The 25,311-nt window shown below is 38.9% G+C and overlaps 2 protein-coding genes across 5 annotated transcripts in view; one reads left to right on the top strand and one right to left on the bottom strand.

Annotated features, from left to right (window-relative positions):
- The window catches only part of LOC130910979 (collagen alpha-1(IX) chain), a 28,991-nt gene extending 17,935 nt beyond the window's left edge, over positions 1 to 11,056 (top strand). The window contains exons 13-37 of the mRNA XM_057828667.1: positions 18 to 71; positions 920 to 991; positions 3,217 to 3,255; positions 3,380 to 3,436; positions 3,534 to 3,587; positions 3,665 to 3,718; positions 3,797 to 3,850; positions 6,041 to 6,094; positions 6,170 to 6,223; positions 6,304 to 6,357; positions 6,471 to 6,524; positions 6,609 to 6,662; positions 6,800 to 6,844; positions 6,915 to 6,968; positions 7,043 to 7,096; positions 7,171 to 7,224; positions 7,323 to 7,394; positions 7,473 to 7,508; positions 7,591 to 7,635; positions 9,454 to 9,486; positions 9,613 to 9,759; positions 9,843 to 9,897; positions 9,966 to 10,160; positions 10,269 to 10,355; positions 10,432 to 11,056. Of these exons, the coding sequence (XP_057684650.1) occupies positions 18 to 71; positions 920 to 991; positions 3,217 to 3,255; positions 3,380 to 3,436; positions 3,534 to 3,587; positions 3,665 to 3,718; positions 3,797 to 3,850; positions 6,041 to 6,094; positions 6,170 to 6,223; positions 6,304 to 6,357; positions 6,471 to 6,524; positions 6,609 to 6,662; positions 6,800 to 6,844; positions 6,915 to 6,968; positions 7,043 to 7,096; positions 7,171 to 7,224; positions 7,323 to 7,394; positions 7,473 to 7,508; positions 7,591 to 7,635; positions 9,454 to 9,486; positions 9,613 to 9,759; positions 9,843 to 9,897; positions 9,966 to 10,160; positions 10,269 to 10,355; positions 10,432 to 10,637 (1,737 nt within the window). The 3' untranslated portion in view covers positions 10,638 to 11,056. The remainder of the gene's footprint in view (positions 1 to 17; positions 72 to 919; positions 992 to 3,216; positions 3,256 to 3,379; positions 3,437 to 3,533; positions 3,588 to 3,664; positions 3,719 to 3,796; positions 3,851 to 6,040; positions 6,095 to 6,169; positions 6,224 to 6,303; positions 6,358 to 6,470; positions 6,525 to 6,608; positions 6,663 to 6,799; positions 6,845 to 6,914; positions 6,969 to 7,042; positions 7,097 to 7,170; positions 7,225 to 7,322; positions 7,395 to 7,472; positions 7,509 to 7,590; positions 7,636 to 9,453; positions 9,487 to 9,612; positions 9,760 to 9,842; positions 9,898 to 9,965; positions 10,161 to 10,268; positions 10,356 to 10,431) is intronic.
- A 3,059-nt stretch (positions 11,057 to 14,115) lies between these two features.
- Positions 14,116 to 25,311, bottom strand: part of col22a1 (collagen, type XXII, alpha 1) — a 75,327-nt gene continuing 64,131 nt past the window's right edge. For all 4 annotated transcript variants that reach the window (XM_057828464.1, XM_057828463.1, XM_057828465.1 and 1 more), the window contains 11 exons: positions 23,863 to 23,916; positions 23,234 to 23,287; positions 23,079 to 23,132; positions 19,728 to 19,799; positions 19,620 to 19,655; positions 19,493 to 19,537; positions 19,237 to 19,416; positions 19,087 to 19,153; positions 17,950 to 18,132; positions 14,907 to 14,984; positions 14,116 to 14,826 (listed from right to left, as the gene is read on the bottom strand). In XM_057828464.1, the coding sequence (XP_057684447.1) occupies positions 14,633 to 14,826; positions 14,907 to 14,984; positions 17,950 to 18,132; positions 19,087 to 19,153; positions 19,237 to 19,416; positions 19,493 to 19,537; positions 19,620 to 19,655; positions 19,728 to 19,799; positions 23,079 to 23,132; positions 23,234 to 23,287; positions 23,863 to 23,916 (1,017 nt within the window). In that variant the 3' untranslated portion in view covers positions 14,116 to 14,632. The remainder of the gene's footprint in view (positions 14,827 to 14,906; positions 14,985 to 17,949; positions 18,133 to 19,086; positions 19,154 to 19,236; positions 19,417 to 19,492; positions 19,538 to 19,619; positions 19,656 to 19,727; positions 19,800 to 23,078; positions 23,133 to 23,233; positions 23,288 to 23,862; positions 23,917 to 25,311) is intronic.

Raw genomic sequence — 25,311 nt, 5'->3', positions numbered from 1 at the left:
ATATCTGTTTTGGACAGGGACCACCAGGAAAACCAGGAATTCCGGGGGATGAAGGAAATATCGGGCCTGAGGTCAGAGTCCTAATCAAAATCCAAGAGTTAGAAAATGAAAATTTTATAAGTACTCCAAGGTAGTCAGTAATGCTGTGAATGAATATCCAGTTATAGAACAGTAGTTTTATTATTTCCTCCAGTCAAATAGACTTCCAGTCAAGCATTTGGTCAAGATTTTGTGGTACTAAAAGTAGGAATGTCCCGATCTGATGAAGTGATCAGAAATTGGACCGATTGTGCCATTTTTCAGACGATCGGAATCAGGTGAAAAGTATCGAGTTTTCAATTTAAAAAATATTATTTATATTTTTTTGCTTCATACTCGTATAGTGCCACACCTCGCTCGTGCTAACCAGTGGAGCCAAACTGTCCAGTACAGCTTGCATTTGGTACTTAAAGTTAACAATGATTGACAGGTTGTATCTTTGATCTTGCCAGAGACGCTTGGTAACTCTAGGATCAAAGGCGCAAATGCGTCAATCCTCGTTTAGCTTGTTATACACTAGTGGTAGTGTGCTGTGGCAACTCATTGTGTAAGTGAGAGACTGTACTCAGAGGTGTGAGCATCTAAGCGTGAGTGAATTTCAGTGGACACACTCAATGAAACATTTAATAAAGACAATCATTTTTCTACGTTATTGCCTTTTAAAAATATTTCACATCATGGAGGCGGCACAGTGGGACAGAAACATGTTTGAAAAATGTGCTCAAATAAAAAAAAAAACAACAACAAAAAAACGTTTTTTATCGATATTGGATCGGAACACTGTATCGGCAGATTCTAAAAATCAGGTGACTTGGATTCGGGTGCAAAAATATGCAATTGGGACATCCCTAATCAAAAGGTTTGATGACAATTCTTGCAGGGCGCACCAGGACCCAAAGGGGACAGTGGAAAGCCAGGACCTCCCGGGCTTCCAGGACCTCCTGGTCCAGTGGTAAGAAAAGCCTGATTGAAGCTATTTGTTGTTCCTGGTTTCCTGGGTGTTAATGTTTGAATTTAAAAATGCTGATGGTAAGTAAGGCTAGAGTAACTGGTCAGTGTACGTCTGCAACAATTTCAATCATGATGATTTTCTGCCAGTATTCTTAACTCATTGGCTGCCATTGACAGTGATATACGTCCAATCCGTTTGAAGTGGTAGGGTGGCAGTGAATGTTCGTTCATACGCTGTGAACCCAAGGGCGTAGGTTTGGTCTCAATGTTGGTAGGGACAATATAACTTTAATAATAACCTGCATGTACACATTTTGGGACGGGACGGGACATTAATAAAACTAAACAGATTGGGTGAACTGCAGTCAGGGCTACATTTCTCACCAACAAGAACCTAATTCATTGATAGGCTAAATGATTAATGCAAAATAAATCTGTATTGACTAACTTTCACACTGCAAATTTACAGTATGACGTCTTGATCTGTTATTGTATCTTGAATCTAGTCGAATAATTTTTATCTTGTTTTGAGTTTTGAAGGCTAGTTAACATGTTAATCAGTCAGATTCTTCCACTTTTAGTAAATATTACCGTTTGTTCTTATTAAGCCTATACATCTAAAAGTCAGTCATGTTTCACATAAATCAGGAAAAAAATGCCTTCAAATAATGTTTTGAACAATATTCTTGAATTAAGAACATTCATTCAACCTATTTTTTATTTTTTAACCCATCTTGCTCAGCTGCTTGACACAGAGAATGGAGATCTGAGTGTCCGATTGGTCTAAACCGTTTTAAGATATCACATGAGAGTATGAAATACTCCCATTGTGATCATTCAACGTACCTCATTTATTAGCGAACAGGAGGGGAACAGAAGAAAAGAAGAGAGCGAGAGAGAGAGAGCGAGAGAGAGAGAGAGAGCGAGAGAGAGAGAGAGAGAAGAAGCACAAACAACAATAACAAATACATTGAACGCCAACACTAACTATGAATATGTTGGTGCTATCATTAGCTAGTCGTATTATTGAATTAAGAGCATTTCTGGCAAACAAATTTTTTTAAGATTAAATATACAATTTTTATTTTTTTTTTTTACTTAAAATAAGTCTGTTAAGCTTATTTTCAGCTAGCTATTTTATAGTATTTCAAGAAATCTGAGTAAAATTTATTTAAAGTACAAGGAGATAATTTCACTCATTTCTAGTAGATTTAGACTGAAAACAAGGGAATTTAATTTTTTGAAAACTTACAAAATAAATGCCTGGATTTTATTAGGAAATTTAAATGTAATTATCTGAACACAAATTATATTAACGTATACAAGAAATACAAACTTGTTAATCATCTCTTAAGTATCCAGGAATGCAAATAAATAAATAAATGAAAATAAACATTTGTCTTAATACCACTCCATATTGTCTGTCTAAATAAATGAAATACAACAACAACAAACAAAAACTTCTTATTTAGGGAATAACAAAAATAAATAAATATTTTGCCTTCTTACAGGAAAAACACTACTGATTTTGTCCACAAGAACAGCCAAATTAACGATAACAAAGTAGAAAACACATACAGAATGACACCTCTCCTACGCAGCTTCCTACTCCTTTAGCAAGTTCGCACAGTTTAAAGTAATAGTAATGATAAACTGTGATGCAAGATGTGATGTCGGACTTTCAGTAGCAAAATTAGTGGTGTGTTTCACAACAATTACGTTTTACATTACTTACAGCAGGCTGCTGCCCAAAAAAAAACCCGTCTAATATCCCTCCCATTTAACGTGATTCTGTACTGTGAGAGTTGCATGTGTATGTGTGGAGGGGGAGCGGGTGGGGGTGGTGTGGGGGTCAAGTCATCAGCCAATCAAACGTGCATTTGAGGGGAAAAAAACATGGAATGGCACATTTAATGTAAATAAGGTTGCTTAAAAGTTGGTGGGGACAATTTGAGCCTCCTGAAAAGTTGGTAGTGTTTTGTCCTTACCGTCCCTATGAGAACCTACGCCTTTGGTGGAACCTCGCACTTCAAATGGATTGGACGCCAACTAGTAATAAACGTATTCAAATTCACATCAGAAATAGTTCAGCTCGTCAAGTGGTGATTATTATGTCTTTTTTTGCTGTTCATTTTCATCTCTGGGACTTTCTGTTATGGGTGCTTGATCTGTTTAAACATCTAAAGCCCCTCTGGATGTTTTAGATGTGACTATGTTGTGTTTTAGGGGCCTCCTGGTGCCAGTGGTGAGGGAAGTGGGGAAGCTGTGAGTCTGTCTTTCACCCTGTCATCATACTTCTTTGATGCATGACTGCGAATATGTCAGAGAATGAAGAGCAGAGGAGTTTGTGTTCTTTTTTTCAGTCTGTATGTCTATAATATATTTTTAGTGTCCTGCAGCCTGCCCTGCTGGGCCCCAGGGATTGGCTGGGCTACCAGGCATGAAGGTGAGCAGTGAGAAACTTCCAAAAATCACTGCTTATTAAATTCAAAACACTAACTACAACAATTGTCTATCGCTTATTACTGGATTGTGACCATTAGGGACACAAGGGTATGCCTGGTGAAAATGGAAAAGATGGTATACCTGGAGAAAAGGTATTTGACACAATGAAAAAAGTCGTACAAATACAAGATTTATTGTCAGCATGTGATTTTATTTGTTGTTTCTACAGGGAGATTCAGGACCTGAAGGTCCTCAAGGAACTCCAGGACGCATGGGAGATGATGTAAGACTATTCATTGATAAAATGGTGGATGACATTGGGTAACTTTATTGTTCATAATGTGATATTTGTTTACCTCAGGGTCAAAGAGGACCTATTGGATTACCCGGTTCAAGTGGAGAAAAAGGAGATAAAGTAAGTTTATACAATTTTGGGAGATGTCTGCTACAGATATAAAAATGGTTAAATCCAGGGGCGGAACTTAGCGCAGTGCTGTGTCGATATGGTGCAGCGTAATTAGTTTTAAGTGTTATAACAATTAAACCCCCCTCCACACACACACACACATACCGGATGATCATCTTGAGGGGCTGGCTGGCGAATAATTGTCCATTAGCATCCTCCCATCAGACGATCCACTCGGGGGTCCCCGTTTATGGAGATCTGAGTGTCCGATTGGTCTGAACGGTTTTGCTGTTTCGCATTGATGTACTGTATGACACACTCCCATTGTAATCATTCAACATACCTCATTTTTTTAGGAGAAAACAGTGAACAGGAAGGGGTTATGGGGGAACAGAAGAAAAGAAGGAGAGAGAGAAAGAAGAAGCACAAACAAAAACAAGAAACACATTGAACGCCTACACTAACTATGAATATGTTGGTGCAATTGTTAGCTAGTTGTATTTCCGGTTGACACCATGCGGGGAGCCTGATGACCAAGGAAAGGAGGGGGCGGGTTAAGTCTGAAAAATAACTGATTGGGAGGGGTGGAGTGTACACAAGTCAGCCATGTGGTCTAGAAACCATTTTTTTGTGAATCCCTTGTGAGTGTGAGTATGTCGGCATCCTAGTCTATGCTGTTTTATCGCTGATCCTGACACTGAGGTTTTCTACTTGAGTGTGTCCAGTTCACATTTGTTCTGCCACTGGTTAAATCGTACTTGCTGTGGTAATATGGTTAGGAAAATTATAGATTTGAGTGCTTGTTGGCTAAAGTATTCAAGATATTTAATGTTAAAGTTTGATTACAAAGATAATTGGTGTAATATATAAGATCCGTTTTACAAGTTGCTACCTTTGATACAAAATAGATGTATTAGTATGTGTCACTGCTTATGAAATGTGTCCACATTGATGCATTTTGATCAATTTTTTAGGTAGTCAGGTATTTACCCAGAAATAACCATTTCCATTTCAATTGCATTCCTAAATTGCTTGGACTTTAATATTTCGGTCAGATACTGTATCTCAAAAACTAGAGCCAATTGACACTTTCGACCTCATTTTTCCTTTTTAGTGACCCAAATTTAATTAAGTCTCACTACTTTTATCCAGGAAGCATTTTGCTTGTAGACCAGTGTAATCACTTATTTAAGTCTTAATTAATGCCGAGTCTGTTATAGGCACGGCAAGGCAAATTTATTTATCCAGCACAATTCAACACAAGGCAATTCAAAGTGCTTTACATCACATGAAGATCATAAAAATCCACATTAAAATCAATAGATCGTAAAAACAAAGACAAGCGAAATAGGAAATTATACATATAAATCGAATTTAATCACGAATAGAATAAAAAATAAATGAAAAATAAAACAAATACTACTACTCCTGCTAATAATTGAAATCAGCAATTGAGATAAGCACAAGAGGAATAGAAAGCAAATAGATTGAAATATATAGACAGTTAAGGATATGCAGTGCTAAAGAAAAGCGTTTTTAGCCCTGATTTAAAGGTGCTAACAGTTTGAGCATACTTCAGACCTTCAGGTAACCAGAGGTGAGGAGCATAATAACTAAAAGCTGCCTCACCCTGCTTGGTTCTTGTTCTTGGAACATGCAGAAGACCGGTTCCAGACGACCTTAGGGGTCTCGATGTTTCATATGAATCTAACAAATCACGCATGTATTTTGGTCCAAGGCCAATAAGTGTTTTGTAGACGAGCAGCAGTATTTTATAGTCTATCCTCTGACTCAATGAAAGCCAGTGTAGCGATTTCAAAACCGGTGTAATGTGGTCCAGTTTCCTTGTATTTGTGAGGACTCTGGCTGCAGCATTCTGTACTAGCTGGACCTTCCTGACTGATTTTTTATCAAGACCTGTAAATATACCGTTGCAATAGTCCAATCTGCTGAAAATGAATGCATGTATAAGTTTTTCCATGTCTTGTTGAGTCAGAAGCCCCTTAATTCTGGCTATATTTTTTAGGTGGTAATAAACAGATTTAGTGACGGACTTTAGATGGCGATCAAATTTTAGGTCTGAGTCAATAATTACACCAAGGTTTCTGACTTGATTTGGAGCTGTAAGTGACATTGTGCTAAGGTTCCTGCTTATCTAATCACTTATTTAAGTCTCAATTAATGCCGAGTCTGTTATAGGGTCCGCCAGGTTTCAATGGCATGCCTGGACCCACCGGCCCACCCGGAGCTCCTGTAAGCAATCATGTTGTGCATTTACGCCTTTAATGTTCTCTGGCATTGACTATGAATGTACATTTTTAACCTCAGGGTGTGGAAGGGCTGCGGGGACGTCAAGGTTTGGAGGGACCCAAAGGTGATGAAGTGAGTATTCCAATTCAACATGTTAAATAATAGAATATCATTTCAAATTTTGGAATGTATGATCGGGCCATGTTTATTAGGGCGCAATAGGACCTCAGGGGGAGCAGGGCATTCAGGGAGAAAAAGGAGATGTTGTAAGTTGAATTGATTGGTTTTCAAAAATTTATGGATATTCTGCTGTTGCATTTTTAACAAAGCACTTACAACCACTTGTTCTTTGTTTGACCTGTGTGGTCGGGCATAACAGGGAGCGTCAGGCAAAGATGGAATAAATGGAATTCCTGGAGTTGATGGTGCTAAGGTGACTTTTCAGCTTTAAATGACTAATCATATTTTCAAAAAGATTTTTTTGCGTGTCAACATAAATTGTGAATTTACTAAACAGGGAGAACCTGGTCCCTCTGGAACAGTCGGTGTCAGAGGAGTTGTGGGTATTCCTGTAAGTCCCATAAATATTTATTGCATTCAGAACAATTCGTGTACATTATTATTATGACTCTATAGGAAGTATTGTAGTTTCTATAAATGTCTCTAAACGCATTTTGATGGTAATTTTATCATCTTTTATCTCTTTAGGGTCTTCCGGGCAAGCAGGGAGTAATTGGACCTCGTGGTGAAAAGGTATACTTTTGTTTTATGTTGACTAAATCATGTTTCTAAAATATGCATTGACTATTATGATTATCTTTAGGGTGATAGCGGTGCTGAGGGACTTCCAGGGCCTATTGGACTTCCCGGAAAAACTGTGAGCTTCATTGAATGGAACCTTTAAAAATGTAACACTTTTTGTTCAATATATTAATTCACGCATTTGTACAGGGTGAGGCTGGAATACCTGGAGAAGATGGAAAACCAGGAGACAAAGGGTCAACTGTGTGTGGATATTTACTTACCTTTTTTATGTATATTATTTCAGGCTTAGCATTAAATATGTGATTTGTTTTAAGGGTGAAACTGGGAAACAAGGGCCAGTTGGGCCTGCAGGGCCGCCAGGCATTGAGGTGACACCTTTTAATATCATTTGGGGCTATATCAGAGTGATGTTCAAATGATAAATGAGCAGACTGGTTTAGAATTGTTTTGAACCGATCCTCAACAGGGTGAAAAGGGAGAAAAGGGCAGCACTGGGGGGAAAGGAATGAAAGGTCACACTGGGCACAAGGGAGATCAGGTTATACAACATTCTACTTCCAGAAAATGTCCTTGAGCAAACATGAGTCAAATAGACTAATTAGTATGCTGTCTACAGGGACCAATGGGACCAGAAGGACCAAAGGGAAGTTTGGTATGTCTACTGTTCTCAAGAAACATTATTATTCCTATTTAATGAATATATTATGTCATTTTTTAAATTATTTTGTTACTAGGGTAATACAGGTGTTCCTGGAGATCCTGGTGTCAAGGGAGACCAGGTATGTATTTGTATTGGAACTAGGCATGTGACGGTATGAAATTCTGACGGTATGATAAGATTGAGCAAAAATTCCACGGTTTCACAGTATCACGGTTTTGCAATGATTTTTATTTTTTAAAACATATTAGCAAATTGGAACTTAAGTAGGGCTGCAGCTATCGATTATCTTTGTAGTCGATTAATCTATCAACTAATTAGTTTGAATAATCGAGTAATCGGATGAGGAACATTTAATGCGTTGCAGAATACATTTTAGGAGATTTAAAACATCGGTTAGCTAAGATTGCACTTTCAAAATAGCATTAAATGTGAATACAAAATAAAATTCCCTGAGTGTTTCTTCAAAGTATGCAGAAATGCACTTTCATTTCAAAATAAATTAAAACACTTGAGCTTAGCCTCAAACAGTATCAAAAAATAAATAAATGAGGATCTAAGTATACGAACGAAAAGTTGTATAACACCTTCCTGTTCGCTGCTTTGTCATAATAATAAACGAGAAAAAAAAAAAAGTTGGCTAACTTGCATAGCAAAAGTCTGCAAGCGTAAATGCCATAAAATACTTTTTTTGAACAATGCTCTAAACAAATTGTTCACGTTTCCACAAAAAACTAAATGTACCTATTAACTAAATTACGAATGCATTAAAAAAATATTTTAGCTCAAACAAAAACTTAACTTATATTGGTCTTAACAGGGAGCAGCAGGATTTAGCCATGTTAAATAAATTATGTCATATTAACTGCTGCCACTACAGGGCAGTGTATCCACCCAAATCAATAAAACTAAATAGAGAAATTTTCGAAACAAACCATTACAACACCACTCTAATTAAACGACGAATTAAAGCAGCAAAATTTGATTCAAAGCTTTTTTCCAATCGAATTACTCGAGTTAATCGATTAATCGTTGCAGCATTACACATGTTGGGTTAAAATAAATTTTTAAAAATTACAAAAAAATAACAGAAATATTCTAAATTAAATGAAAATAAATGCAGTAGTCCTTTTGGTGAGCGTAAACCCACAGCCACAGATCAACTTCATTGCCATCAGAACATTCATTCATTCATTCATTTTCCATGCCGCTTTTCCTCACGAGGGTCGCGGATGCCATCAGAACAAAAATAGTTAAATCATTTTCCATAAAAAGCACACTTGTATAACTCGTATCATCCTTACATTATACGCACGCTTTCTTTCTCAACACAGACATTTGCCAGAGAGAAAAAAAACACCATATGTTTTACCTATGCTAGACAAACTAAACACGCTCTCTCGTAGCTGGTGGGAAATGTTCATGACAGTGTTTACTAACCTTTAATTTTGTATAAATGCGAAATCATAATGGAGGTCCTGCCTTCTTGGCAGCCACCCTCCGCAAACATGTTTCACATGTCAGTTGTCCCTCCTCCTCTAAGCCGCGGCCGTCTGTAACATTTCTGTAGCTGAAGTATTCCCATAAAAGCAATTTTGTTTTCTTCGATGGAGGGGGGGAAGTTCAGGAGTTTCACCTCCTCCAGCCATCGTGTAGCACAGCTGACTCACTGACACTGAGCAACAACCGGTGGGGGAGGGTTGAACCTTGCAGCTGCAAGCGGGGGATTTCCCCCTGCATTTTTGGGACATAAAAAAAGCCACTACCGTAAAGACGGTATAACGGAAAATTGTAGCAGTTTTGAAACCGTGATGTTTCATACCACGGTATAACTTGAAACCAGTAGTCGGCTCATGTCTAACTGGAACAACGATATTTTACTTAATGTAAGATTTCAGGACAATTTAAACATACCTCTTCTCTTGGTTGTGTCTTTCAGGGCCCACCTGGTATTCCTGGAGTTAGAGGAGAGGTGCAATTGTTATCTTACTGCTTATCATCATTGGAGAACCATAGAAAAAAAAATAGCCCGTATTTAAATTGGACTTACAGCGGTTGATAATGTCAGAATGTAATTGAGGTACACTTTCTTACTCAGCATGGATCAAAGGGCATGAGAGGAGCAACCGGAGCTGAAGGAAGACCAGGTCAACCGGGACATGAAGGTTTGGCCGGTCCAATGGGTGCCCGAGGTTTGGAAGGAGAGCCAGGATTACCTGGAGCACCGGGTCCCAGAGGTCTACCTGTAAGTGTTTTACCTGCTACCATTGCCATAATCTGCTCTCAATGCATATATAAAAAATTGAATGATTATTATTGAACTTCCAGGGCCCAAAAGTGAGTGATGAAAAGCTTCGGGAAATGTGTTCAGCTGTTGTTGAAGGTAAAGTCGATGCACTTTGACTTAAAATAGTAGAACAAATTTACTTGCGCTTTCTCTTTCCAATGCAGAACAATTAGAAGAATTCATGAAAGATTTCCTGAAAAGGCCTGCTGCCCTAGGAGCCCCTGGTGTACCAGGAGTAGCTGGGCCACCTGGCCCTGCTGGAGCAGATGGAGCACCAGGAATTCCAGGAGCTCAAGGGCCGATGGGTGCTAAAGGCCATCCTGGTTTCTTTGGGATGCCGGGAGCACCTGGAAAGAAAGGTCAGTTTGACATAAATTGCTCCTGAAATAACCAACATTCTCAGGTCAGAGTGTAGATTTTGGGACCTTTTGCAAGTGCCCAGCTATCAAATAGCTTCCTTTCTGTAGGTGATCCTGGATCTAAGGGTGATAAAGGCGATAAGGGTGAGGATGGTGTTGGAATCAAAGGAAGTGCAGGATTACCAGGTGCACCAGGTAAAACAACTGTTGACATGTTAAGATGCAAAACAACAGACTCTTTTTTTTAATTTAAATAATCACACCACATTAGGTGTCCCGGGTGCTCCTGGCATCGGCAAGGATGGCAAGGACGGAGAACGTGGTGAACAAGGAAGCCCCGGTATCCCTGGCACAGCTGGCCTAAAGGGTTCCCCTGGTCCACCAGGTCTTTGTGATCCATCAACCTGTATAAGCCGAAATCCACCACCACTCTTTATGTACAGCGGAAAGAAGTCGTCAGTTTACAAAAAAAAGTGAGACACCACAGCTCATTTGGCACACTCAGATCTTCAACCTTCAAGTGACGGAGTTTCTTGGGTGGTCCACAAGTCCAGTTTTGGTATTCTTCTGGAGACGACATTGGAACTGCGGATGTTAGCGACACAAAGGGAAATAAGACACGGGACAACTGTAGAAACTGTATAGACATTTGGACTTGTGGGTGACTGTAAAGTAAGCTCACCAGAAGGTGTGTACCTACTAAAAAGAAGCTCCCAAGAACAAGCTTCTGAATTTAGTTTCTTTAACAAAACAGTTATGAACAAACTGTAAAATAGAAAAGACTTAATTTTGACTACATGCATCATTTCATTCTTAATAAGCTCACAGAAACTTTGACATGTTCTTTTACAGCTCTCGACAGGGTTTGGACCCACTGAGTTTCAGTCCAATTAAAAACCAGTTAGGAGGAGACTTTAGTAGTATTACCTTTTGGTGCTTTTGCTCTCAAGACAAAACTTCAAAAGATTTCACTTGAAGTGCAGACCCACGGCTAAAATGTGCTTGTTGATGTAGAATCATTACAGTAAACATCATAGCAATGTTCTTTTTCAAACATTGTAATAAATTGATATGTTTTGGAAGTGTTGCATACCTTGCCAGCGAAATGACGAGCCTTTTTTTGTCCTGAAGCAGCAATTAAAAACATTATTGTATTGGCACAATAACATAAAATGATATCCCTGCAGTGAAACAGCCCCTTATTGCACCAAATGTCCCTTAAAAGATTAGTGAGGTTGTCATTCTGTGTTGCCCAGACAAAAAGAAAGTCAATATTGTACCCTGTGCATGCAAACTGCAAACATCGGATCAAATATAATTATTTCACCTGTTAAACCACCTCAAGAACTAGCTCATCCTACCTACAACCAGTCTGTATAGAAGTATAAACCATGAACTACAATCCCCTATGGTAATGCTCCAAGTGATGATATACAGTGGTATGAAAAAGTACCTGAACCTTTTGGAATTTTTCACATTTCTGCATAAAATTACCATCAAATGTGATCTGATCTTTGTCAAAATCACACAGATGAAAAAACAGTGTCTGCTTTAACTAAAACCACCCAAACATTTACAGGTTTTCATATTTTAATGAGAATAGTATGCAAAAAATGACAGAATGGGGGAAAATAAGTAAGTGAACCATCACATTTAATATTTTGTGAGCCCCCCTTTGGCAGCAATGACTTCAGCCAGATGCTTCCTGTAACTGCAGATTAGACTGGCACATCGATCAGAACTCATCTTGGCCCATTCTTCTATACAAAATTTCTGTAGTTCAGTCAGATTCCTGGGATTTCTGGTATGAATAACTGTCTTTAGGTCATGCCAAAGCATCTCAATGAGGTTCAAGTCTGGACTTTGACTTGGCCACTCCAGAACATGTATTTTGTTCTTCTGAAACCATTCTGAAGTTGATTTACTTCTGTGTTTTGGATCATTGTCATGTTGCAGCATCCATCCTGTTTTTAGCTTCAACGATCTGACCGACAGCCTCAGGTTTTCCTGCAAAACATCCTGATAAACTTCCATTCCATTCCACTTCTCATTCTTCCATGAATAATTGCAAGTTGTCCAGGCCCTGAGGTAGCAAAACAGTCCCAAATCATGATGCTCCCACTAACATGCTTCACGGTGGGGATGAGGTGTTGATGTTGGTGAGCTGTTCCATTTTTCCTCCACACATGACGTTGTGTGTTACTCCCAAAAAATTCTAGTTTGGTTTCATTAGTCCACAAAATATTTTGCCAAACCTTCTGTGGAGTGTCCAAGTGCCTTTTTGCAAACATTAAACGAGCAACAATGTTTTTTTTAGAGAGCAGTGGCTTCCTGCATGGAGTCCTCCAATAGCTGATGTGTACACAAAGATATTGGACTGTGCCAGTGATTTCTATTAGTCTCTAGCAGGCAGTCTAGGGTTCTTTTTTACCTCTGAGTATTCTGCGCTGAACTTTTGGTGTTATCTTTGGTGGATGGCCACTGCTTAGGAGATAAGCAACAGTGCCTAACTCTCTCCATTTGTAGACAACTTCTCTGACTGTCGATTGATAAACATGCAGAATTTACAGATGGTTTTGTATCCTTTCTCAGCTTTATACAAATCAACAATCCTTGATCTTAGGTCTTCAGACAGCTCTTTTGACCGAGCAGACAATGCTTCTCATCTAGACAATTCTTACAAGGTGTGTGTTTTTGTAGCGGGCAGCTTTAAACGACTCATCAGTGATTGGGCACTCACCTGACTTAAATTGTTTGGTAAAAATTGGTTTCAATTGCTCTTTAAGTCTCCTTAGGTAGAGGGTTCACTTACTTATTTTTCCCCCTTCTGTCTTTGTTTGCATGCTATCCTCATTAAGATATGAAAAAAAAACATGAATGTTTGGTTGGTTCCAGTTAAAGCAGGCACTGTTTTTACATCTGTGTGATTTTGACAAAGATCTGATCACATTTGATGGTGATTTTATGCAGAAATGTGAGAAATTCCGAAAGGATGAGATACTTTTTTATACCACTGTATTACTAAATAAATTAGTTGTAGTGTCTTCACATTAAAAAAAAAGTCTCGAATTCTGGTTTGAGATTAATTTATTCCAATCTTTATAGTACAGTACATTACATAACTCTTTGAAGTACTTACAATATGACATCGTTTTAAAAACACTTTAGCACCATGTTCCCCAGATAATAACAGAATATATTGCGGTACGGAATAAATGGACTTCCAATTGTCAAATTAGAGAACAAAAGAGGAATATTTTTATGATTTGATCTTCCAGATTAAAGCTGAAACGGATAATAGACATGGAATAAGGGATCATTTATTTTTAAGCTATGCATTATCTCAATGAAATAAAATACAATAACGATCGCTCTACAGAGAGCATTTCAGGTTTATTTTTTACTTTTTTTTTTTTTTTTATAATTGTTCATTCTTCAAAAGGATGTCAAATAGAATACATTTAAATCAGACAACCCCATAAATTGTTGATGACTAGCACATTTGACAATATAACAATATACTAAGGGACGAATGAATTAGCTCACTTGGCCTGTTCATGAACGCTCTTAATAAGACTCACCCATGAGTCATAAAGTGGATCAAAAGAAATTGCTTTCAAGCAATGGGCCTTTAAATTTTTTTGCAAGAACGAATGTTGCTCGTTATTCATCTTAAATAAAAATGAAACTTGAAATTTCATTCATTTTTAATTAATGTGCAAAATCTTTTGCAGTTGCGATTTTTTTTTTTTTAACGTGGTGAACTACATTTGAAAATGAAATCCTATCATTCTCTCCCAGAGGTAGAGATGCTCAAATCAATGATTTGGGAGAGCGTGAGGCGAGTTGCATGGCCGTAGGTTTATTCCATCGTTAAAGCTTAATTTAATCAAAAAGAGGGTGCTACAACTCACCTCTATATTTGGCAAACTGGGCAGAATGATCCCAGTTGGGGCTACATAAGAAACACAAAACACACACACTCCCATAAACAATCATTTGTAATACTGACTAAGAAACAAAACATGGCTTCCCAAAGCTCCCCACTCAACTACTATCAAGAAATCAATAACCCCTATACCAAGCAATTACCCAACAGACTGACCAGCGGCCGATCTAGCAACTGACACTGAGATAAAAATTAAAGCTTGACATACCTGGAGGGACCTGCATTATTCGTCTTGTCTCCTGATATATTTTACAGGAAGCATGCAAGTCAGAAAAACATAATTAGCTGCCCTCTTTACCACCCGTTCCATCTGAAAAAGTTCCCAGAGTCCAATCCCCCGAAATTATAAGCATCATACCCCAAAAAAAGAAAAAAAGAAAGCAATTAATGACCATCCACACGTATTGCTTCAGTCCTCCAAAAGTGAGGTTATTTACCCTCGAAATGTTCTGGATTCAGACACCACAATGTTCATAAATACAGCTCTTCGTCAAGATCTTGGTGCCTTCTTGAAAAAAATTGTTTAAGTTCCCTTGACATTTTTGGTGTGAGGTCTGTTGGCAAGGCTGGCATAGTAGGCACATTGGGATGGGTCACATTGCCCAGGAGGTCCCGGAGGGCCAGGTGGACCGTGTGGGCCGGGGTTTCCTGGCTCCCCTTGAGCTCCAGCTTGTCCTGGGCTTCCATCTTTGCCATAACCAGGGATACCAGCTGGACCTGTAATGTACAATAAAACACTTTAGCCTACAAATCCAATAACACAATGTAAAATAGAAAGTTTTGTTTGTCGTTATTACCAATTGCACCCGGAGGGCCTTGCTCTCCTCTTTCACCAATCCCATTATCTCCCTTGTCTCCTTTAGTCCCCGTTTCACCTGGAAAGAACAATAGCATTAGTGCATCATGCCAAGTCATAAAGACCAACCACACATACCGAGACAGGTTTGCCCATGTTGGCTATGACAAGAATCACAGTTTCTGATGACCAGAAACTGCTACCAACCAACATATTGATTGTACTAACAACACATTAGCCCCTTTCAGACTTATATGCCGCTAAATTCCTGTGTAAGGTAATGCAGGATTAACAGTGTCACGGCTTTCAGACATGGGGAGATGTACCCGGAATTACCCGGGTTGGACACTTTCAGACTTGGCCCGTGTTGGTGACTCAGCAATCTCTGTGGGGGGAGTGCGAGGGGCGGGATTTTATAACCCGAACATTACGTCATTTTTGGTCGGCATCGGCAACAAAATAAACGACACATTTCCAAAGATAGACGGTGGACTGTCTCTTCCTCGGCTCCAAGATCCAGTAGTAATTTAATTTTGATATGTTTCCAGTTAAATTTTGCTATCTTTCCGTTTTGCCATGTTGATAATTGCGATGTTTGTTTACCGATTTTGGTCTTACTGCGAAGAAAAAGGAAATGACGATCTGCCCACCATGATATTTACGTCATGATTGGGATTTCTGTGCGTCAATCGGAAACCATCAGTTAGAACGAACCAAATTCCTGTGTGGAGTCCCTCAAGGGTTCATTCTTGGACCACTCTTATTTAACATCTATATGCTTCCCCGAGCTCAGATCATGGAACAGTATGACATCTCCAATCACACCTATGCAGATGACACACACCTCTACATTTCTGTGTCCCTCACATGATTATGGTCCCTTAGTCTCTCTGAGTAAACACACTCATCAAATCAATAAATGGATGTGGCAGAATTTTCTCCAGCTAAATGTGGAGAAGACAGAAGTGATCATTCTTGGGCTAAAAAAAGGAAAGATCGAAGATAAGCACGCACCTTAGCACAATGTCACTTACAGCTACAAATCAAGTCAGAAATCTTGCCTTAATTATTGACTCAGACCTAAAATTTGATAGCCATCTAAAGTCCATCACTAAATCTGCTTATTACAACCTAAAAAAATATAGCCAGAATTAAGGGGCTTCTGACTCAACAAGACATGGAAAAATTTATGCATGCATTCATTTTCAGTAGATTGGACTATTGCAACGGTATATTTACAGGTCTTGATAAAAAATCAGTCAGGAAGCTGCAGCTAGTACAGAATGCTGCTACCAGAGTCCTTACAAATACAAGGAAATTGGACCACATTACATCAGTTTTGAAATCGTTACACTGGCTTCCTGTGAGTCAAAGGATAGACTATAAAATACTACTGCTCGTCTACAAAACACTTGATGGCCTTGGACCATAATACATGCGTGATTTGTTGGATCCCTATGAAACATCTAGACCCCTAAGGTCGTCTGGAACTGGTCTCCTATATGTTCCAAGTACAAGAAACATGTCTGGAACCAGTCTCCTTTGTGTTCCAAGTACAAGAACCAAGCAGGGTGAGGCAGCATTTAGTTATTGTGCTATTCATCTCTGGAACAAATTAACTGAAGGTCTGAAGTGCGCTAAAACTGTTAGCTTCTTAAAATCAGGGCAAAAATGCTTTTGTTTATCACAGCATGTCCATAACTGTCTATTTCAAATTTCAAGCTATTTGCTTTTTATTTCTTTTCTGCTTTATTTCCATTTCCGATTTCAATTTATTGTGCATGTATGATTTTCTTTCCTGTTTCGATTTGCTGTGTATTAACATTCTTAATGTGATTATGACCTTCATGTGATGTAAAGCACTTTGAATTGACTTGTGTTGCATTGTGCTATACAAATAAATTTGCCTTGCCTTGCCATCAGCCTTCGTGCTGTGACCCGAGAATTAAACGGCAGCTTTCACACAAGCTGCGTCCCAGGTAAGTCCTAGACATTATACTAGGACACGACCCGGTTAATGTCCGTGTCATCTCCTTGTCAGTCGACCCGGGAAATTTGTTTCAGACATAGGGGCTTCCCGTTTAAATCCCGGGATTTAACCGGAGTTGAGCGTATGTCTGAAAGGGGCAATTGAAAGTCAAAACGAGTATGCCTATGCCTGGTGGTAAAAGGCATACTACACCCTGGATTGGTTACCAAGCAATCATAGGGTACGGTGTGACAGATGATCATTCCCATCTGTGGTCATTGCTAGGAAACAATCACATGCTTGTGGCACGTCAACCGTGTGAGCCACTATACATGCGCGAGAAGCTGGGACTCGTATCCGTAATCCCGATTCAGATATTTGAGTTGACAGTATCAAACACCTTTCGAATGGTTAATCCATGCTCAGTTTTGTGAGCCTGTATAGCACTTTCTCTACACCCTATGGTGCTTAAAGTGCATTTCACCGAAAAGTATGCAGTTGCGTGTTGGCTGCTGCTTCTCCCTTCGGAAAAGTTGTTTAGTTGAAAATGGCTTACTTCAACCAGGATCCCTCGCTGAGTTGGGCTTTGTTCATTTTGATCCCGTAAATCCGTCCTTGTCGGCTGGGACCAGCTTCATCCTTGATTGCTATAGCTAAGCTAGAAGGGTAGAAGTCTCTCTCTTTGGAGACCCGTGTTGGCACTCGCTTTGTTTCTCGCTATGAGTGAGTGAGAGGCCAACAGCAAAGTAACGACAGAATCGTTGATACACTGCCCGGATGGGCTTTATTGACTGACTGTTTAACAGTTTAATTTAAGGCTCATTAGCTGGCTATTCACATTCCAGCCCACAATCTTCCAGGTGTCTTGTTTGAAAGTGCCTGATTCCACACAAAACATTGCATATCCCACATACATTCGTCATTCTTACATTCAAGTTTTGACAATATACGCAACAAGACTCTTTCTGATTCAAGTCCAAAAATTTGCTGATTGCTTTTCCATGCTCACTCAAATCCCAATTGGAATCACCACCAATTCTTACACAGTCCTATTGAAAAGCATTGACGTCGCTACCTTTAGGCCCCATGGGTCCCCTCGATCCTTCGCCTCCATTCAGTCCAGGTATGCCCGGTTCACCTGGTGGGCCAGGTCGTCCAGGGAGGCCATCTTTACCAGGAGGACCAGGTGGTCCTGGTCGTCCTGCGGAGCTCTTAACGTGGGCTGGTTGTATCTGAGCCATTAGGTAGGCCATTTTAGCTGGAAACACAAAAAGCGTTTTCAAGTACATTTGATGAAACCAGTGTTGTTTTCGTCAACAAACAATTTTTTCATGACGATGACGTCACGATCACGCGCTGAAAACGTAATGAGATGGATGCCAGTTGTCGTCTGACGACACGAGAACGAGATGAAAATTCGCGGTAGTTTTTGTCATAAATTCACAATGTGTGATATTTTCTTATTGTTTGTGTAGTTAGAACGCAGTTTAGCAGTGCTTGGCCGTGTCACTCATGTGATGTGCTGTGCCTCCCGCCCCACACACACACTTAGTAAGCCTGTGCCCATTCCATGCTTCCTTTGTGAAACATATGTGTCAAGTGCTGCTTGGTAAGTTTAGCTTTTTTATCTTGGGTAGATATGCCATGTTGCCTTAGCCTTTAAAGGTCTGTGCTAAGTGATCATCACGTACTAAACTAACTTGTAGTGTTAGCATAGCGTTCGCGTTAGCATTTGCATTTAGCGCGCTGACTCGGTGTCTTCTTAAACTCTTGGAAAACATTTTACATCCAGTTCGTGGACTCCAGGTGAGTTTAATTAACTGCAAATAATGTGCTGCTGTCCTGCTGAGTGTATAATATCTTCATGAAAATGGTGATAACCTTGTAGACTCTACAGTTATGTGCTCGTCGGTCATGTTCATTCGAAATTGTTGGAAACCTTCAATTTATTTATTCATGGACTAAAACTTTTGAAGTTTATAAACGAAAACATTTTGAGAATTGTCGAAGAAAACTTGACGAAATTTGTCTGAGTTTTGGTTGACAAACTAGACGAAGATGAACACTTTTGAAATAACTAAAATATGACTAAGACTAATAAATAAGTATTTTCATCCAAAAGACTTAGACGAAAATTAAAATGGCTGCCAAAAACAACACTAGATGAAACCCTTCATGTATGAAAAGAACCCGAGTGGTGCCAGTGCCCCACCGTCCAGCTGTTTTGACAATTCCTCCTGGATGAGCCTTCTCATATGCTCCATTGATACGGACTCCCCCTGGAAAGATGTCAATGTCCCTCGATGACAAAATTATTTCCACTATATTGTGCATGCACAGTAAAATTGTTTCAAGGACTCACCCTCGGGCCTGGAATTCCAGGGTTCCCGGAAGGTCCTTGTGGACCAGGAGCACCAGTTTCACCTGGTGGTCCTGACATACCCATCATCCCAGTGTGGCCCTTTCTGCCAGGTGGTCCTGTATTTCCTGGAATACCTGGCTCTCCTGATTGTCCTTTGTCTCCTTTTATGCCTGAGTCACCCTGAATTAGATAAGAACATTTGCAAGTTAGGTTTTTCAGCAGAGCACTTTGCATGAAATTACGTTCGCGTACTTACTTTGTCCCCCTTAATGCCACGATCGCCCACTCGGCCTGTCATTCCCTACAAAACACCGCAAAAAAAAAAAAAACATAATTGAGACTACTGTTCTATTTAATGATATAAGTGATTTTACAGTAGCTACCTGTTTCCCTTCTGGACCAACTGGACCAGGTGGACCCTGGAAATCAGGATAAATGTCAAAATTAGAGAGGTATAAATCTGTAAACCTTTTTAACCAACAAGCACTTACCGGAGGCCCTTTAGGCCCACTGAAGCCTGGTAATCCTGGATTGCCGGCCTCTCCCCTTTCTCCTCTTGCACCCTGAACGATGGAGAAAAACATGGCCGTTAATCACACACAAAATATATTCTTTCTCATCCTTGAGCGTACTCCAAAAAGCCTGCTCCTTAGGGAGGATTCAGCAAGATTAACATTTAGCTTAGCGTTCTAAGCAACGTGGTGCAGTACTGAGGATCAAAATCTCATAAAGCAATCTTTTCTGTCAGATTTATTTTATTTAGCTGTAATGGATTAAAATATTTTTAAGGGCCAAGGACCAGAGTGGATTATACAATTAGAGAATGTTGGAATCACTATATGTAACAAAGACTTGACATTATTTGGTTATTGTACAATCCCGTCTCTACTCTACTACACACTATCCTCCTTTAACCTCTCGGCTTCCTTCCCTCTTCCCTCCTCGAGGACATTTCTGATTATCTGCTATACCACCCATCCGCACGCCACCTCCTCCCGAGTAACCATTTATCAGCCTGAAGACCTGCAGTCGCCTTTCTACGCTCCAGTGTTCATGGCCTGGTCCTTGTATCACCCCACACTCCTTATACAAGTGGACTGACATCATTTGAGTGTGAAATCACTCAATTACACAGAGAGCAGAGGCTTCAGAAGCTTTAAGAGGACTCGGGTGGCACATTGAATAGATGAGTGCTGCAAGTAAGCGACAGTCACTGAGCGAGTCCTCAGTCTGCCATGAGGAGATTTACCTTAAGATGTATAATGTGAAACTTTTAAATGGGAATTCAAGATTGAAAACGAACAAAATAGAACATGCAAAAACTACAGAAATTCCCATCAAATATAACAGCATACCGTAATTTTCTGACTATAAGCCGCCACCCACCAAATCTGACACAAAAACGGCATTAGTTCATAGATAAGCCGCACTGGACTATAAGCCAAAGCTGTCCTCACTGTATTATGGGATACCATAGTTACTAGGGTTGGGAATCTCTGGAATAAAGCCGATTCAATATGTATCTAGATGCACAGGTTATGACTCGATTAAAAAAACGATACATTTTTAAGGCAGAGCGATTAGATAAAGTTTAAGAACGATACGGTTTGATACAGTGTGAAAACGATACGATAGCAAACATTTGTTGTTTGTTCATACAGTATTTTAAACAGATAAAAAAGACCAAATTTCTACAAGCAAAATTAAACAACAAAAGTTCATACCAATGTATTTTTATTTCTGAGACATGAAAAAAAAATGAGGTCAACTAGATGACCATCATTTTGTTGGCTGGGATTGATAATAAAATAAAACTCCAGTGACAGATAACAATAAAGTGCAGTAATTCAATCTCTGTATTTCCTGGCGTTTTGAACACAAGAGGTAGATAATTTAAGTGCAACCTTTCAACGTAAACATCTTACAAACTAAAATTATATGCAGGAGCACTAGAAAAAAAATAATTAAACCTGCTAGTGTTATAATAATAAATAAATAATAAATAAAGCATAAAGCTATTATTCTCTACCTCTGGTATAATTGGGGGAATAAAAACATGGCATTTTAGCCAGATAGGTCAATAATCATTATTCTAACCTTATACACAGCAAAGTCATTCACTTATGCCGGTGCTTCCACATTTTTAGTCCTCATCACTGTCCTTTTTTGAAGGGCAGATTTTTCTTGAGGAATATCAACTGATCCACATGTTCATGTTTAAGTAGACTGCATTTTGTGGAAACAATATCTCCAGCAGGTCGTGCCATTGTAGTGGGTTATTTTTCAGGGTTAGAAACTCACGATCTCTGTCCCATACAAATCTGGCTGCCGTCTTCACTTCAAAGTCCGACGTGAGTTGAAAATCAATCGCTGTAATTCGTAACTTCCGCCTGGCAAGCTGGCGATCGCGCTCGTGTTACTTGTCCATTGTTTTAGCCTGCGCGAACTGTGGTTTCGTTTGCTCTGGCATAGTTATGACACGCCCGTCACGATCGAAATGCATGATGGGAAGTTGAGGCAACCAAGACTGTGAGTGGTGGCTGTTCATGTTATGTGATGTAGGCTCTCTCACTTGAAGTGCGGCGATCCTTCGGGTCGAACAGAGGGAAGGCACTGTGCAGCATTATTGAAGTACAGGCTAATTGTGTGTCATTCATTTACACATTGCTTGGTATATAAAATTAGTAAAGCAATGGTATGGACGCTGATAACCAGTTTTTACATTCGCGTCAGCCGTGTCCTTGTCGTACTATCGATACATCTAAGATTTACTGGCTATTTACTGTCGAATGGTTAGTATCAATACAGCCGTATCGCTCGCCTGTAAAACCAGATATCCGGTCGTATCGGTTTATCGTTCTCAAGCTTAATAGTTACACCAAAGATATTATGCGATAACTATAATTTTTAAATATATATGTATAAAATAATTTAAAAGTGTCATCCTAAGACTGTCATAAGAACAAATGAAGCTTTGAACCAATTGGCTGTAAAGCTTAATTGTTTCAAAAAGCTTTATTCGGCCATCACTGCTCCTTTGGGGGAGACAGTCAACTTCTTCTGCCACCTTCTGTCAACAATCTTGTCGTCCGACATGCCTCCTAGCTTGCATTGCAGCGCTACAGATGTAAATAACAATCAAAATTCATTGTTCTGTGCTAATTATTTCTTCAGTTACTGTTCCAGTTACTGTCAGTGCTGTTGTATATGACAGCGGTGCATAATACTGTCAGAAAGCTATCATAATTATGACATGACACTGCCATGAGCATTAATGAATGCTTATGACAGATGTCATTTTGTGTCATCCGGCAAATTATCTAACTTTTTAATGGGTGGAAAAGATCCGAGCTTGACACAAATGGAGTGACATAATTTGCCGGATGACACTTAATGACATCTGTAATAAGCATTCATTTATGCCTATGATAAGGTCATATCATAATTATGACAGCCTTATGGCAGTGTTACAACGCCGCTGTCAAATAAAGTGTTGCCTGTGAACCCAAATAAATCAACAAATAAGCCGCACTGGACTGTAAGCCACAGGATTCAAAATGAGGGGAAAAAAGTTGCGTCTTATCGTCCGAAAATTACGGTAATTGGTTATAAATTATTACATTTTATATACTTCAAAGCTCCATTTCAGTATAAGTTGTACAAGGATGTTTTGTTGCAAACATTATTTCCATTCTCATTTTTTCCCCCCGTTTTCCAACATCAACATCAATCAAACTGTTTATAGTGACAGTGTAGCTTTTGAAGATGATGATATTGTTGTTGCTGAATGAAATTTATATTCCCGCAACTGGCATATTCTGGAGTAGCACCATATAACTCACTGGAGTTCCTGGGAGACCTGCTTTGCCCGACGGGCCTGGTTCACCCTGTTTGCCCTGGGAAGGAAAAAAAAAGAGAGAGAAAGGAAGTGATGGACTCATTTCCATTTCCATTCTGCTTGACATGACACTTTGCTGAGTCGTGTGTTCATGCTCACTGGCTCTCCTCTTGCTCCAACGAGTCCCTCTGGTCCCGGAGGCCCCTTTGGACCCTGCCATAACAAAGCAAAAGCTTAGAAATATACACATGGAAGAATCAAGGTGTTCTAGCCTTTAGCAGTGAAGGCAGATGGGTCAAAAGTTGATCCCTTTTTGATGATAAATGGGACAAAACTCTTCTAATAAAGCAATCTCCTGCAGTGTAATATATTACAGTGGGGAAAACAATTATTTGATACACTGCCAATGGGTTTTCCCATTGACTGTGTATCAAATACTTGTTCTCCCCACTGTATACTGCTATTGAGTAAATAAATAGACATGATTAAATGTTACTTTGGCATTCTGCTCCAAGCTTGTTTTAATCATCACTGGGTTTAATTTCAGAAGACGATGGGACACAATGCTCCACCCTGAATAGTGCTTTCTGTATTTATAACAGTCTAGGATTTTCTACGGTGCAATATTAACCATATCTCAACTATACAGCCTAGCTGGGATGAACAAAGATATATATATTCATGCAACCGTCTTTATTTTTCCAGGAGGGAACTCCAGCACCTGCTATGCCACATGTTTCTAGTCATGAGAGACACATCCTTTATTGAAAAATATAAATAAACCGTACCTCTTTTCCAGGTTTGCCATCACGACCAGGTGCTCCAGCTTTTCCATCTTCCCCCTGTTTGACACATAAAATAACATCCTCAATGTCTTGTATACTGAATATTTAATCGTATACATAATAAATGCAAAGTACATATATAAATTACCTATGAATGTACTTACCTTATGTGTTCAGTCTGGCTAAAGCTTTGTACTGTAAATGTGAGATACTGTCTATATCTATTTATACCTATAATTTATAAGCTAGGGCGGAAAAAACACACAAGGCTCAAAAAAGGAGTTTCTGCTCTTGCACCCCTCTTTAAAATAAACTGCTGCATTTTAAGCCAAAAGAACTGTTGTGTTTGATAGAACAATATATGTATATGCTGCCATAGCAGTTTCATGGCGCATTATGGCCCCGGACTATTCTTAATTAGTCCGTTTTACCCTGGAGACCCCTGTTTACGCACACTTCACAACCGCTTTTGTTTCAACCCAGCCATAAAAAGAAGTAATTATATTTATTGTTCAAAATGTCTATCATTATTAGCTTAGATTCATTAAGTGATGTCTAATATCTAGTTAAAAAAAAAAAAAAAAAAGACTTTAAAAAATTATTTTTACTTTTAAAACAAATTACATCACGATGAAGAAAAATACATCTGTAAATAGGTCACGGATATCTACCTCATAACTATCGCTTAATTGTTTTTTTTTTTTTTTTTTTTTTGTTATTGTTGCATTTTCACCAATATTTTGGATAATAAATAATCGATCCAAACAAAGAAAAAAAAAAAAAAAGTTTAAAAGGGTAAATATTTGAAAAAGAAAATCCCGACCACTCTGTTTTGTCCGTGACTTCCACGTTGAATATTAATATAAAAGTTCGGATTTTTATAACTACATCGCTTGAAGTTTAATTCTTCCTTTGTTTTATATTCATGAGTGTTGTGTAGTATATTGTAGATGTTTATACTTTGTTTTGTTATCATTTGTGGTCAAACGTGGTTATTATTTCATTGCTTGCTTGTACTACCCGTTGCTATTCAAATTGACACATGGTGTATACTTTGCGTTATTTTTTACTTTATTTCATGGTATTAACTCAATGTTTTGCTGTTTTTAGTTTTACAAAAAAATATCATTGGTCTTGTCAAGAGAAAGATGGCCACAGTAAAGTCAAGTCAACTTTGCTCCAGCATCTGACTTCTCTTTAGAGCCTGATCTGTTCGCCTTATTGGCACTTATTCTGCACTAGAACCAAAAAACTGATGTTTGCACTAGAACCAAAAAACTGATCTTTCCACTATTTTTATTTCAACAATAAATATAGCAATGCAATATAGGAGCTTTTTCCATAACTTTAGTTGAAGTTTTCACAGAATGTTTATTTGGAAAACCTTGAAGTTGTTATAGTTATCATGATTTTAGATGATTATTAATCATCAAAAAAAATGTTGAAAAAGGT

The sequence above is a fragment of the Corythoichthys intestinalis genome, chromosome 22 (assembly GCF_030265065.1).
Source record: "Corythoichthys intestinalis isolate RoL2023-P3 chromosome 22, ASM3026506v1, whole genome shotgun sequence".
Taxonomy (NCBI): domain Eukaryota; kingdom Metazoa; phylum Chordata; class Actinopteri; order Syngnathiformes; family Syngnathidae; genus Corythoichthys; species Corythoichthys intestinalis.
This window is presented reverse-complemented; position numbering and strand designations above follow the sequence as displayed.